This window comes from Antechinus flavipes, chromosome 1 (assembly GCF_016432865.1).
Source record: "Antechinus flavipes isolate AdamAnt ecotype Samford, QLD, Australia chromosome 1, AdamAnt_v2, whole genome shotgun sequence".
Classification (NCBI taxonomy): domain Eukaryota; kingdom Metazoa; phylum Chordata; class Mammalia; order Dasyuromorphia; family Dasyuridae; genus Antechinus; species Antechinus flavipes.
The window spans coordinates 716,712,203-716,726,993 of record NC_067398.1 but is presented as its reverse complement, the minus strand read 5'-3'; the positions used below and the strand labels follow the sequence as shown (position 1 = coordinate 716,726,993).

Below are 14,791 nucleotides of genomic sequence, written 5' to 3'. Positions count from 1 at the left end.
CCCACAGTGACCTGACGAGGAGCCCGCGAGGCCGGGCTAGTGAGCGCCACGGCCGGGCCCCCCGGCTGATGGAGGGGAGGCCCCCGGAAGGGCCGCAGTACCTGTGGTGGCTGAGGGCGCGCAGGAGCTGGGGCAGCTGCTTCGCATCCTCCCTCTGTTCCACTCGAGCACACCAGATGTGCCAGAACCTCTGCAGAAGCTGGAGACGGGCAAGACGGACTGCTTGAGGGGAGGGGGCCCTCTTGTCGGGGCCAAGCAGGGCTTAAAAGCTCACACAGAAGGGGTCCTAACTCCTTCCAGCCCGCAGGCCACCAGGGCAGGGATCACCCCAGCTTACAGGTGAGCAAGCTGAGGCATCAAGGGGCCTGGGCTAAGATGTGTGGGAAGCCAGGCTCCGGACCCCTCCCCAAAGGGCCAACAGAGGGGGACCCTTCCCACCAGAAACGGCCTGGGCTGCACCAAGGCCATTACACTTTGACCATTCCCTTTGGCTTTAGAAAGCAGACTTCCCATGGAAGGGTCTTCCTTCTGCCACATCCTGCCCTCGGCTTCTCACAAGACCCAGCAAAAGGACTGAGCCAAGGCCTGCAGGCCCGGGGCCTATTTTCTTCCTTCTGGGCATCCAGGAACAATCCCGTCGGGAGAACTTGTCCCCCTGCTAAGTGTGGCCATCTGAAGTAACCAGGCCCACTCGGTCAGACGAGCCCCAGCTGCTACGGTGGAGGGGGCTGCCTCGGGGGGCTTGGCTTTCCAGACGGCCACCTTGGGGAGGGGGAACCCCAACTTTCTGGGTCACACTAAGAACACAGAAAATCACCATGTACGGATCTGCCTGCAGGAGAGCCCCACAAGGGCAGCCGGGCAGGGGAGCCTCACCATGGCCTGGTACTGCCCGTGAGCCAGGTTCTTCCTCAAGCGGTGCAGTCGGGACCTCGCCACGTTCTCCTTCAGGGCCCGGAAGCCGCTGAGCTGAGGAAAGAGGGAGAGCGAGCGGGCTCAGGGTGGAGCCTCAAGGCCTGGTCAAGTCCTTTGCCCCAGGAGGCCCCTGGTCAGACTCCAGCTCGGGGCCCGGGTCAGTGCCTCACGGGGGGCTGCTCACACTGGAGGCACAGCACAGGGAGGCTAGCCTCTGCCTGAGGAGGACACGCCACACAAATAGAACTCAGACACAACCCCTAAGTCACAGACAAGCCCCGCTGGTGATGCCGGGCCGGCCCCTGCGCCTGAGTCCCGGCTCCACACATCCTTGGAAACCTTAGGAAGCCCCTCAGCCGTCGAACAAGGGGGCCGGCCAGGAGGAAAGCTAACCTGCTGCCCAGCTCTAAATCTCCACACAGGAAAGGGACAATGGGCCCTCCAAGGAGAAGGAAGAAAGGCCGTCTCGGGGCCAGAGCTGCTGAGGCGGGCCTGGCGAGGGGCCGAAGGAGGCCAGGAGGGTGAGGAGTGTGTGTCAGGTGTCGGGAACAACTGGAGGAACTGAGGCCGGGGAGGATGGGCCACGTGCTAGGGGAAGTGACTAGCTGAAACCCAGGATGGGAAGTGGGGCAGGAAAAGGAGGCCCCAGGAAAGGGCAGGCCAAGGGGCATCTCTAAAAACCCACTAGAGAGCCCATTCACCTGGGAACAGTATGAAGGGGAAATTCAAAGGGAAAAGAGAGAGAACGGAATCAAGATGGCGGCCCGCTTCATGATGGCATGGATCGCTCTGCTTCTTCACTGAGGCCCTTAAAGAGCCCCAAACTCGATGGAGCAGGGAACCCCGTGGCCCCAGACCCGGAGATCCCAGAAATCTCAGAGAGCAACGAGCACCATTCTCTGGCCGGTGCTCGGCAGGAATACAAATCCCTTTGTCAGTCTCCCCGCTTCACAGCTCAGCCTGACCCCGGCCCACAACCACTGTAAGGCTTGGGGGGAAATGAGGCTGGGGGCTCCCAACCCACCAAGAGCAAACTGCGGGGGTGGAAGCCATGGAAGGAACAGAAATCCGCTGGAGTCACCAGGAAGGAGGCCGGACTGGAGAAACCCCAAAATGTGGCTGAGAAAACAAGAACTTCCTCTTCAAAGATTCCATCAGCAACCGGCGCCCGACACCAGCCGGAAGGTGAAATAAAGCGGGCGCACGAACACCACGGAGAAGTCGGGGGAAGGGACGGAGGAATCTGCCCGGGCCTTTAGCAAACCACTGGGGCGGGAGGGCTCTGGCCCTTCCATTGTACTGCTGGGGGGGACTCTCCACTGGCCAACAATGTCCTTAACTTTCATGGAGGGTCAGGGTTAGAACAGAATCCGATGTAGCCGGCAAAAGCCCACCGCAGGCCTCGGGAGCCATCCTTAGCATTTACAGCGCGCTGTCAGAATAAATCACTGACTAAATGAAGGGCTGGGGCAGACATGAGCTTCTCCCGCCCAGGCTGCCCAGTTGTTGCTCCATCTGGTTCCTGGCCCCTTAGACGGGTGTTTGCCGTATCCCATGATGCTCTATGTTCACCCCCGCTTTCCTCAATGCGCTGGATCCTCAATCCAAACTTGTGGGTTGTTCTTATCCTCGGGGTTACAAATAGGGAAACCAAGGCAGGCGATGGAGAGAAGAGAGAAGATGGAGGGGGGGAGAGATGAGAGGCTCACTAGGGAAGCTCATTTTGGAACAGCTGCTGCTGACGGAATATGTCAAACACCCGTCTAAGGGCCAGGAAGCAGATGGAAGGGGGCCCGGGGAAGATCCAGCACAACAAATAAGTGACAACGGAGCAAAGATCAGGTCGGAAGGTGCTTTCTGCCGTCCGTGGGAGGCCTATGGGGATCCCTGCAGACGGCGCACTCGAGCATCAGCGAGGGAGGAGCGAGGGGAGGCTGGGGTGGGATCAGATCCACGTGGCACAACCAGGAGTGGACGAGCCCAGGCAGGAGCCGGAGTGCGAGGAAGGGAAGCTCGGGAACAGAGCGGGGGGGGGGGGGAGGAGGGGTGGTCCCCCAGCCAAGGACCCAGGAGATGGAGGGATGGGGATGAGATGAAGAACAGCATCAGGAGGTGGGAGGCACAGGGGGAGGAAGGACAGGTGACGGGGGCCAGGCCACGGGGTTCTGCTTTCCCGATCACGAAGTGGAACTCTCTGAGCTGGCCAATCCCGGCCCAGGGAGTGCAGGAAGCAAGCCAGGGGATGGCAAAAGGCGGATGAAATGGGAACTAAGGGTACTGAAGGCAGGAGCAGGGTGGCCACTGAACGTCCTGGGGCCACAGGATTTAAAAATGAGAATCGTTCCTAAAAATGGTTTCCAGAAAGTAACGAAGAACGCAGAAGCCGAGGCCAGTAACCTTGCTGGGCCCAAGATGAGCCGCCCTGTCCCAGAGGGGGAGGGGCCGCACACGGACGCGCCCCACGTGCCAGGCCCAGAAGGGACCGGGTTAGTTTGGAAGAACGGGTTTTTGGCCTGTCTTGTCCAGGGCCTCTGGGAGGGGGGGACAAGGACATCCCAGAAAGCGTGGGGGAGGCAAAGACAAAAGCCAGAAACTGGTGCGTTTTCCTTCGTCCTGAGCACGTCCAGCTGGCCGCGCTGATGCTCAGTTCCAGGCTTTTGGCCCGGCCGTGCTGCTGCGCAGCTTTATGTCCCTTTCCTTTGCAAACACAAGCCCGTCCCTCTCCCCAGAGTCATTCCTTGGAGTCAAGCAGCGGCCCGAGAGGCTCGCGGGGTTCCTCCGCCCTCACCCTGCACAGCACACCCCGTCCTGGGGCCTCGCTGGGCCACTAAAGCACACAGTGTTCGGCAGCAGCAAAGAGTTCTGGTGTTTTTCAATTGAGAAATGGCCTGAAGGTGGAAGGCCCCCCCCCCCCCCCGCTCCCCCCCATCGCCCCAGTGACAGCTCAAAGGCTGCAAATCCTGCCCTCGCTGACAAGAGTGAGGAAGGCTGCCCAGGAGAGGGTCCTCAGCCCCCCCAGGAGCCCAGGGCGGCAGGGAGAGCTCTTACCATCAGCCGGTGCCGATGATGCTCCTCTGCCGCGACCCAGGAGGCGGCTTCCTCGGCAGAGACCAGCATGTCTGTCCTGAGGTTAAAGACGCTTTTTCTGAAGTGGCCCCCGCCCCCCTCCCCTCTCCCCTCCACCCTGTGACTTGGTTCCCTGGGGCTCGTGTCTGCAGAGAGGGGGGAAGCAGACACCGGGGATGACAAGATGCCGCCAATTTATGGAGCGTTCTCCGAGCTCACGGGCGCCAGAACTGCCGGGCCTGGTTTCACTGGGCACCGAGTCCTTACGCTGAATCCGAGACATGGCAGCAACCTTGTGCCCAACACTGCTGCCCGATGCCTGCCTGGCCTGGGCTCCCGACAAGCCCAAAACACCCCCGAGCTCCGCCTTCCACTGGGGGGCTCCCAACCACCCAACGGGCGCAGCGCAGGGACACGGGGCGAAGGGGTTGGGGCTGCGGCACTGACTTGGGGTGGCCTGGGCCAGAAGGATACAGTGTTTCCAGCGCTCGAAGGCGTGCCGCAGGGCCGTGCGGACCGCCAGCGCCTCAATCTGCGCCTGATGCGCACGGAGGCGCTTCCTCTGCTCCCAGGCCGCCCGCCAGACCAAGAAGCCCGCCCGGACCACGGTGGCGCAGCGGAACTGTCCGGCCAGCTCTAGAGAGAAGCACACATGAGGATTCTGTCTGCCCGGCGGGCTCTGGGGACGAGGGGGAGACCAAGAGCCCCCCGCGCTCCAAGCCTTAATCAGGGTCGCCTGGACACGCAGCAAGGGAAAGTGTCAGCGGCTTGGAAGCCGGAGGCTGGCAGGGGCCCGTTACGGCTCCCGACGGGCAAACATCCGGTTCTGCTCTTTCACGGGGGTCTCTGTGGTCCTCCCCGAGGACAGGACACCGACACTAGGGCCAGGGCAGTGAAATGCTGACGGGGCAGGAAGAACCTTTCTGGGCCTGTAGCCAAACAGCCGCCTGCTGGGGTACCCCCTGTCACAGCCACTTCCCTACAAACTGAGGAGTCCATGACGTCCTCCCCTTAATGGCGTCTTCCTCCTGGTTAATTGTGAGTCCTCGGGGCACTCGTCCTTCCCTTAACTGCTAAAACCCCTTTGCTGACTCCTCTTGGGATTTAGGGCCCGCTCTCCTTAGTCTCCGCCCCTTGGGGAGTTCTTTATGCCGGGGCCGGCGGAGAGGATGCATCGGGCAGGAGCACGGGGCGCCCGCGGCCTCCCCGCCACGTGTCTGCTCAGACACGGCCACTCAGGCGCCCTCCCCCGCCCCAGGAACGGCCTTCCTCCTAGGCTCCCACGCGCCTCTCAATCACCTCCAGGCACCGGTCACCCCCGTTTGGCCGGGAGACCCTTCCCCTTCCTGCCCTTCACGTACTCTGAGGAACAATAATACTGAGGGTACGTGTGCACACAGGGGCCACAGGGGCCCCCTCATCATCGGGGATGGCCCCAGAGCGGGCCCCTGCCCACCACCCCGCCACGCGGGCCGAGCCCCGGTTCTCCGGGCCAGGCTGACCCAGCGCCCCCCACTCACGGGCCCGGTGCTGCTTCTCCCGGCGGCCCCGCACGTAGCTCCTCCAGGCTCTCAGGGCCCTGTGCCGTTCTCGGCCTTGGCAGTGCCTGACGGCCTCCGTCTCCTTCCTCTGGATGATCTGGACACGCAGGAGTTGCTGCTGCCACTGAGACCAAGCCTGGAAGCAGAGGGAAAAGCCGGAGCAAAGGGAGAGGCCAGAGATCAGTGCGGGGGGAGAGGGCCCAGAGAAGGGCGGTCTGGGCCCCCACGGGCCGGGGACTGCGGCCCCCGACTCAGAAAGTTGGGGGGGAGGGGGCCTGAGGCTCTGGCACTTGGATCTCTGAGACAAGGAACAAGCCAAGACCATGAGCGTCTCCTGTTAATAAGCACCTACTACGTGCCAGGCTCTGGCAGGGGGCTCCCTGACCTCACAGGGCTTTAAGGCCCGCTCACCCCAGGGGGTCTGAGGGCTCTGGGGATGCTGGAGCCACAGCGCCACCTGGTGGAGAACACAGGGGAGGAGCTGGGGACGGACAAGGAAGGAAAGGCCGGGAGACAGCCCCTTGTTACCGGGAGACCGCAGGGTGAGAGTGAGGAGGGATGTGGCACAGGGGCACCGGCCTGACCCCGAGGGGGAGAGCTGGGGGAGAAGGGCACCAGGCTGGCATCCGCGCCCTGCCCTGCTGTGGGTGGCCCAGGGGAGCCGCCAGAGCCTGGGCCCGGGGGGAAGAGCGCTGTCCCTTCTCTCCCGCCACCGTCTGGCCCGGGGCCGATGCCCCACACTGGCTCTGGCTGCCCGCGGTGCCCGGGACCACGCAGGGGTCACAGGAACCCGCAGGCCTGGAATGCTGAACGGCCCCTCGGGGGCTCTGGGGAAACGAGCCATGAGGGAGGAGGGGAGACAAAGGAGAGGACGGAAGGGAAGGCGGCCGGGGGGAGGCTGGTGGGTGCCCGAGGGCCGAGACGGAAGGGAAGGTGGCCAGTGGCTGCCCCGACCCCTCCTGGCACGGAGGGCGGCTCACCCAGAACTGCAGGCTGATGCTCCAGTGCTGCAGGGCCAAGGCGTCCATGGCGCGGTCCTCCCGGCGTCTCCGCACCCGCCGCTGCCACGCTCCCCAAGGCACGCTGCGTTACAGGGAAGGCCCGAGGGTGACCCGTGAGCCGCGGAGAAAGGGGAGGGAGGGGGCTCCGGGAGGGCCCGGCGAGGCTGCCGCACAGACACACACACGGTGGGGACCCTTCCCCGCTCCCAGAGACCCCCTCCCCCCCCCGGAAGCTGCGGCGGGCGCGCGACTCTCACCGCAGGAGGCTCTGCTGCCGGAATCCCTGCGCCGCGGCGCGCATCTCCCTTTTGGTGCGACGGACGTCCACGTAGATGAGCCAGTGCTTCCAGGCCGGCCGCAGGGTCTGCCTGGCCGCTGAGCCCCGGACGGGGAAGGAAGAGAAGAGAGGCCCTGAGGATGCGGCTGGACGACTGCCCGGGTGGCAGCGGTCACCTACAGGACCGGCCTGGGGGGCCCAGCCAGAGCCCCTGGGCCCCACTTCTTCCCCAAGCCGCACCCCTGGGGGCGCCACAGGGCACTGGGCCCGGGGGCAGGGAGGCTCGGCTCTGCCGGGCCCGTGGATGCTGCCCGTTCCTAGCGCATGGCAAGGCGCCTCAGGGACCAGTCCTAAACCTCCCCGAGCGCGCCCAGAACGGCGGCAACGGGCCGGGGGTGGCTCCCAGCAGAGCGAGCTGCCAAAGGGGGGCCTCTTTTGCTCCGACACGCGCCCACGCTCCAAGGGCTTGTTCGGTTTGGTTCCTCCGGAGTCAGAGAGGGAGGCCATGTTGGTCGTTGGAAAGCGAAGGCAGATTTTAAAGGGAAAAGGCCCCTGAAGTCCGGAGAGTTTGGGGGGGAATACTCCTGCATCAGCGGTCACACCCCGGCCGCCTCTCACGGGCTCTGATCTGGGCTACAAGGGAGCCCCGGGCCTGTCCAACCTCCCGGGAGCAGAGCCCCGGGCCCAGCTCCCCTCACTGCCGGCCGGGACCCGCCCCGGCCCACGCCTGGCCCTCGGAGGCCCGCGCCTGCTCCGGCCCTTACCGTGGGCCTCGGCTCTGCGCTGCTTGAGCCTCTGGTCTCGGCGCCGCCGGACGTACGTGCGCCAGGCTTGGAAGGTCACATTGTACAAGGAGTACCTAATCACCAAGAGGCGTCTGTCAGAAAGCTGCGGCCGCCTCCGCGCCCCTCCCCCCGGAGCCCCCCACCCTGCTTGCCAAGCAGCCCCCGACCCAAATCCGGGCTCCCGCCCCGTTCCAGCCCCTGACCCGAGCCTGGCCGCCCGGCCCGCAGGGGGGGCGCTCCCCAAAGGATCAAGGGCCTCCCCAAGGCAGCACCGAGGTCTGTCGGGAGACGGATAAGGCAGCCCCCAAAGGGGCACAAGTAGACGAGGTGGGACGGAAGCTGGCGAGGGGGCCACACGTAGGGGCGTCACAAGGCGGACCAGCCCCTCCTCCCCCGGGGGCAGCCCCCTCGCTTCGGTCCCACACAGCACCGCCCCCCCCCCCGGGGGGACAAGAACGGTTTCAGAAGCTCTACAGGGACAGGGGGCAAGGAAGGTGACCTCCTGACCTGTAGTGGCAGTCGGCTCGGACCCGGAGCTTCCACTCTCGCCGGCACAGCCACCACTCCTCCCGCCACTCCCCGAAGGTCTTCTGCAGGAGCCTCCTCTCATAGTGGTTCCTGGGCAGGGGCAGAGCGGACCATCAGGGCAGAGCCCGCCGTCCGTCCGGCTCACACGGCCTGGGGAGGCGCCGGCAGCGCGAGCACAGGCCGACGGGCCACGGGCCGAGGCAGGGATTTCCTGGGGCCGCAGGGACCGCGAGAGCGGCCCACGTGGCATCCCCCGGCCCGGCCCACGGGGCCCCGCTCTCCCCGTCGGGTCTAGGCCGGGCAGCAGCTTCTCTGGGCAGGGAGGGAGAGACCAGGGATGACCCGCCCCAGCAGCTCCCAAAGTCCTCGGTGAGAGAGGGGCTGCAATCTGCATCCGCGGGGGGAGTTCCCAGCAGGACGGCGCCCTCTGAGGACAGTATGGAAGGGAAGAAAGCTTACATCGTCCCCACTTTAGAGATGAGGAAACAGAGGCTGAGACAAATGGATCGCACGGATCCGGAGCCCGACACAAACACAAGTAACCCCATGTTTAAGGAACTGCAGTCAGCCCTCGGGAGAGGAGCCCTGGATTCGAATCCTGCCTGTGACCCTCAGTGATGGTGATCCCGCGGAAGCCACGGTCGGTTCCTCCTCAGCAGCTCAGGAAGGTGGGGCCGTGGGACCGGCCTCCTCCCGGGGTCAGCGGGAGCCGCGAGCGGGCACAGCAGGCGTCCGCGCCATTAACCGACACTGATCCCGCGGCAGCTCATCTTTTCGGTCTGGGGGTGACCTCGTGCCACAGAACGGCCCTTCTCCGGAGGAATCCCCAACCCTCGGGGCAGGGACAGCCGGGACACCGCCAGGAGGAGGCAGAACAGGCCTTTTTTCATTGTTTTTTCAGGAAAGGATTCCCCAAAGGGGAAGTTAATTCACTTTGGAAAAGAAGTTTCTGCTCAACAAAAGGCCCTTAAAAGAGCCGCCGCAACAAGCAGAACACACACAAGATGTGATTCGCGCTCCGATCGTGCACAATTTAGCCCGTGTAGGACGCACCGCGAGGTCTGCCTCAAACAAAAGGGAAGCAGACGTTCCAGGAAAGAGTCCGACTGATTCTTCTTCTCAGCAAAGGAGAGCTGGGGGCGGGCCGGGGAGAGCGGGCCGGGGAGAGCGGCCGGGGAGAGCGGGCCGGGGCTGGAAGGCAGGTTTCTCTGCCCCCGGCCCTTCCGCCTCAGAAGGGACCTGGGCAGTTCCCGGTGGGACGCCTCATGCCCGGAGGCCCCCTGCCAGAGCCCCATCCCCACATGTCTGGCTCCCCATTTCTCCTACCTGGCTCTGAAGGGGGAGACTCTCCCGAAGGTCCGCTGCGCCCACAAAAGGAAGAACTTTCTGGCCAGACATCTGGAAGCAGAGAGAACATGACAGGGATTGGCCCTGGAACGGAAAGCGCGGCCCCGGGGCCCAGGCAGGGACAGCCACCCGGCCTTCCCTGTGTCTCCCCGGCTCCCTGTAGCCTCCTGGCAGTGTGGGCCAGCCCCCAGACGGGCGGCTCCCCCTCGAGCCCTCCATGCCTTGGGGCAGCTTGAAGGCCAGTGGACAGAGCCCTGGCCCTGGAGTCAGGAGGACCTGGGTTCAAGTCCAGCCCCAGACACTTAGCGCTTCTCAGTTTACTTTGCTAGGCTGGATGGGCCCTGGGAAAGCCAATGGGTGCCGAGCTTTTAACTGGGGCAAAAAGGGTCCCGAACCGTCCCTCGGTCGTAGTGACGTCAGCCAGCCCGGCCCCCCTCACCTGGCCCGCAGTTCTCTTAAGCGGCCCCCGCGGTTCCAGGCGCGGGCGAGCTGACCCGGCGTCGGCCGCCCAGGGCCGGAGGGCCCTCTGCTCCTGGGCCCCTTCGGAGCCTGGGGCGCGCTGGAGGACCTGAGGGGGAAGCACCATCAGCACGGCAGACCCCGGAGCCCCGGTCCCTCGTGCAGCCCTAACTCCGCACTGGTCGGTCCCTGTCATTTAATGGCGGGCCCTCGATCTTATGAGGGAATCTGCGAGGTTGCTGAACGTGCTGCTCGGAGGTCACGGCCAGAAGAGGACCCTGAGCTCTCAAAGGGGCGTTTTCATTCTGGCCGCGCTCGTCATGCTGGGAAAACTTCCAATACAGGTCCAGAAGCAGAGACAGACAGAGAGAAGGACAGAGCAACCTCAAAAAGCCTCCCTGCAATCGACCTTGACCTCTCTCTGGTCCCCGTCCAGCTCCCGCCTCCAACGCACAATGGGGTGACCAGCGAGCTTGTGCAGCCTCCCCTCCCCCCCGCACGGCCTACCCAGCCCCCCGGCCACCTCCTGCTCTCTCCCCATCCCCCCCACCCGTGCAATCGGCCCTTCCCAGCCTCCCCATTGGTCCTTCCCAAAAGCTCTGCCAGGGGCCCCTCCATCATCTCTGCAGGACTCCCGGCGCCTCATCACTGCCCTCAGGACATTTCAGACACACGTCCCCGAGATCCCGCTCTGCCGGACCCCCCACGTCAGTGCAAGACCCTCCTCCCCGGAGAGTCACCTGGTTCCGGGTGCTTCCCCCCCAGCACCCCACGCTCATCTCCCTCCTCACTCTCAGCCTCTCAGCCTGCACAGAGCCGCCCCCGGACCCTCCTCCAGCTCTCTCTGCTCCTCCACCCATGGCCGAACCTCTGCATCAGCTGGGCCCGAGGCCCGGAAGGGCCGCCCTTCTCCGAGGACCCCTCACTGCCCCTGACTCTCAACTTGTTTTACCCCGCCCCCTCCCAGTGACCCTCCGTTAAACAGCCGCAACCGCTTCTTCAGCTGATTCTAGACACACACAAGCACCTGCATGATTCTGTCTCCACACATATGTTCGCATACACACGTGTGTGTTTGTGTGTACCTGCAGATACATGTGTGTAGCTTTATGTGCACATACATGTGAGTGCACAGGGATTTTTCCTGGTAAAAAATTAGCTGCTTGAGAACAGGAAGTGTTCCATTCTTCATACTTCTGCCTCCAATCTAGTGCCTTGCACACAGCAGGCGCCCACTAAATGTCAGCCCCCATCCCGGTGTTTTGTACACAGCAGGCGCCCACTAAATGCCAGCCCCCATCCCGGTGTTTTGTACACAGCAGGCGCCCACTAAATGCCAGCCCCCATCCCGGTGTTTTGTACACAGCAGGCGCCCACTAAATGCCAGCCCCCAGCCCGGTGCCTTGCACACAGCAGGTGCCCACTAAATGTCAGCCCCCAGCCCGGTGCCTTGCACACAGCAGGTGCTTACTAAATGTACAGGCTGCTGAAGCCATCCAACACCTCATTTCCTAACCAAGTCCGCAGGAGCTCCCCAAGCAGGGGGGAGGCGGGCACAAAGGCAGCCTCGGGCGACGCCCAGCCCTGCGCGCCCGCCAGGCCCCTGTCCCAAAGGCCGGTGAGGACCGGCCCAGAGCGGCACAGCGCCAGCCCTCCCTTATGTTGGGACTCGGCTTCCTGGAGTCTCTGCCTGCCCTGGGTGCCATCCCCAGCCTGACCAGCTCCTACAGGGAGCGGCGCTCTCCCTCCTCCGCTATCATAGGGTTAATTCACCTCCAGGAGTCCCCCGCAATTCCTGCTGGAGGGGGCTGCAGACCGGCCCCCACCCTGCGCAGCCCCGGGCCCATCAGCCTGGCTTCTGCCGGAGCAATCCCCGGAGCTTCCCCCGGGGGCCCTGGGCTCCTCGTTTGTTGGGAAGCCCCTAACCCAGAAGTGGAACTGGGCCTGTGGCAGAGGCTGCCCGAGGCAGGAGAGAGCCCCCTCCCCTTGGGTTTCTCGCTCCCTTAGAGGACCTGGGTGCCCGGGAGGAAGCCCGGGTGTGAAGTGCTGGGCCTGGGGCAGGGAGACCCCATCCGGCCTCCGACACCTCCTGGCTGTGTCAGCCTGGACAAGTCCCTAACCCTGTCTGCCTCCGTTTCCGTAAAATGATCGGAAGGAAGAAATGGCGACCTCCTCCCTCTCTCTGCCAAGAAAACCCCGTGGGGACACAAAGAGTCGGACAAGCCTGAAAAAACACTGAGCAACAACAGGGGCCGCCAGGGCTTTTTCATACAGAGCCTTTCTCTCCCTTGGACCAAACAATGACTGAGTCCCAAGCCAGCTCGGGCCAGGCTGCTCCCACCCCCGGGCGCCCCCTCGGGAGCCAGGCGGGCGCTGGCGGACTACCGCAGGGGGAGCCAGGGCCCGAAGAAAGTCCTCCCGCTGCTCTGGGGAAACAAGGAGAGGCCAGCGCACAGCGAGGCGGAACCGTCAGGAGGGCGGCCACTCATTGGAGGCGGGGACCCCAGCTCCCATGGGGGAGGGCGGGTCACAAAACTTTCCAATCTACTTAATGGGCACAACCCTTGGCTGCGAGGCCGGGGCCGGAGACTCACTGCTCCTACCTGGCCTTGCTCCCCAGGGTCACTCTGCTTCCTCTCTGGCTGAAATCCGCTCGGCCGCCCCTCCCCGCGGCCGCTCCCAGGGAGCTCGCCATGGCGTCCGGGACCTGCAGAAAGGAAGGGGTGGGGGGTCACCTCGGCCCTCGGAGGCCCGTCTCCAGCCCCTGATGCTACTGAGCTCTCTCGTCCCGGGCTGTCCGTCCCCCACCGCGCAGCCTCGCACACAGAACAAGCGATTCCACACACAAGCACAGCCGGGCGGAAAGGGGAGCAGGGGGACTGGAAGCCCCCCACAGGGAGGGGACGCGGGAAAAGGGGAACGAGCTGAAGTAGCCCCACACGGCGGGGGGAGGGGGCGGCGGAGACCCGGAGAGGGCGTAACCACACTCCCCAAGACAAGGGCCCAGGCAGCGAGGTCATCTCTCCGTCATCTGTGCACCAGGGTCAGCCCCCCCTGCCAGGGCGCTCTGAGTAATCAAACGGGCAAAAATGCACGAAGCCTTTTGCCTACTTTAAGGTATTGCATAATTGCACCTTATTTTACAGATGGGGAAACTGAGGCACCAAAGGGACAAGTGACTTATCCAGGGTCACACGGAGGTAAAATCTGAACCCAGGACTCCAGCCCCCAAGTGAACTCAAAACACCAGGCTGTCTTTGCCGGGCAGACCACCCCAAATTTCTAAATTCCTACAAAAAGCACTGGCCCGCGCTACAATTCGAACCCGGTCCGCCGTCCCACCCCTCCTCCAAGCTCTCTGGCCAACGGCCAATCAGGGTCCAGAGGGGACAAGCCACCCGTTCCGGTCGTCCACCCGGTGTGGCGGGCCCAGGGCGCAGGCGCCAAAGCCCGCGCAGGCGCACGTGCCCCTCCCCCCCGCACAGATCTGAGGGGAGGTTCGGGGGAAGGCGGGGCTCTGAGTGGGGGGAGGTCTCCCTCTTCTCCTACCGAGGGCTAGGGTTGGGAGCTGGGTCTGAGGCCGATGCTGGGCCCGATGTCCTCCAGCCGAAAGCACCGTGAGGGCCGCCACTGCAGAGACAAGGAGTCGGCCCAGGCGGTGATGAGGGGAGGAATGGAGGGGGGGAGAGTGGGAGGGAGTCGCCCGGGCCCGCGAGGACACTAGCTCCGCAGACTTCCCGCGCCTTCCACAGGCCCCGCCCCCGTCGCCTTGGCGACGCGAGGACGCCGGGAAAGGCCGAAGGAAGTAGTTGCGGCTGGGTCTGCGCAGCTGCAGTTGTTTATTTCGCATCGCTACCCTCCTCCTCCTAGTCTTAAAGTACTCAAATTCGCGCCGTAACCCCCCCAAAAAATGCCCTCCTTCTACGGGCCTTCAGGGTTCCTGGGGACTCAGAGTTCGGTGAGCGTGGAGTGTCGCAAATACTTTCAGGCTACCCCGGGGGCAGCCCCAAGGAGGGGCGGGGGGGAGGAGGGGAAACTGAAACAGAATCCGGTCAACATAACATCTGGTCCTATGAGGGTCGGAGCCAACGAGACGGGCCCGGGTAGCAAGCTAGAGCGACGTCCACGCCCCGGAACTAGAGAGACAAGCGACTCCGCCAAGCCGAAAGCCAAGCGCGGACTCCGCGCTCTCTGTGGTCGCGGAGGACTCAGCTCTCCCGGAGCTGCCCCTCACTTCGTGGGTTTCCTTTCCAATTCTTCGGGCGCCCAGAGAGGGACTTTCTTAAAAACTTAGTAAATATATTCGTTTGGAAGCTGGAAAAAAATAATTCAGCAGATACTTATTTTAAAAGTTCTGGTTCGAATTCTGAGCCACGTTCTTCCCGAGTGCCTGTGGGAAAAGAATTCGGAGGCTTTCTCCCACGAGATAATGACTTTGTTTTTAATCTTTTGCCTTTTACGTTTACCTCGCCTTATGGCCCGATTAGTCTCACTATATTTGTTCGTCTAAGTTCAACAGACGTGTTTTTTTAATTGTTAACTTTATTACAAGTAAAAACATTTATTATTATACATATACATTCAGTTTTTTACATATTTCCATATAAATCATGTTAGGAGAGAAAAAATCCTTCAAAAAAGGAAAAACCACGAGGGGGGGAAAAAGGGGAAAATAGCATGTGTTGATCCTCATTCAGTTTCCATAGTTCTCTCTCTGGATTCAGTCAGTTTTCCATCCAAAGTTCCACCCCCTCATTGTTGAGAAGAGCCAAGTCCATCACATTTGATCATCCCATGAGCTTGTTATTCTGTACAACGTTCTCTTGGTTCTGGTCACTTCACTCAGCATCAGTTCATATAGATCATTTCAAG

The 14,791-nt window shown here is 63.1% G+C and overlaps 1 protein-coding gene across 1 annotated transcript in view; it reads right to left on the bottom strand.

Annotated features, from left to right (window-relative positions):
• The window catches only part of SFI1 (SFI1 centrin binding protein), a 42,157-nt gene extending 28,595 nt beyond the window's left edge, over positions 1-13,562 (bottom strand). Inside the window, exons 1-13 of the mRNA XM_051973171.1 lie at positions 13,469-13,562; positions 12,523-12,626; positions 9,900-10,028; positions 9,440-9,511; positions 8,093-8,203; positions 7,565-7,659; positions 6,781-6,898; positions 6,503-6,605; positions 5,502-5,658; positions 4,456-4,617; positions 3,964-4,034; positions 877-969; positions 102-199 (exon numbers count right to left, since the gene is read on the bottom strand). Coding sequence (XP_051829131.1) covers positions 102-199; positions 877-969; positions 3,964-4,034; positions 4,456-4,617; positions 5,502-5,658; positions 6,503-6,605; positions 6,781-6,898; positions 7,565-7,659; positions 8,093-8,203; positions 9,440-9,511; positions 9,900-10,028; positions 12,523-12,614 — 1,301 coding nt within the window. The 5' untranslated portion in view covers positions 12,615-12,626; positions 13,469-13,562. The remainder of the gene's footprint in view (positions 1-101; positions 200-876; positions 970-3,963; positions 4,035-4,455; positions 4,618-5,501; positions 5,659-6,502; positions 6,606-6,780; positions 6,899-7,564; positions 7,660-8,092; positions 8,204-9,439; positions 9,512-9,899; positions 10,029-12,522; positions 12,627-13,468) is intronic.
• Positions 13,563-14,791: the final 1,229 nt, after the last annotated feature.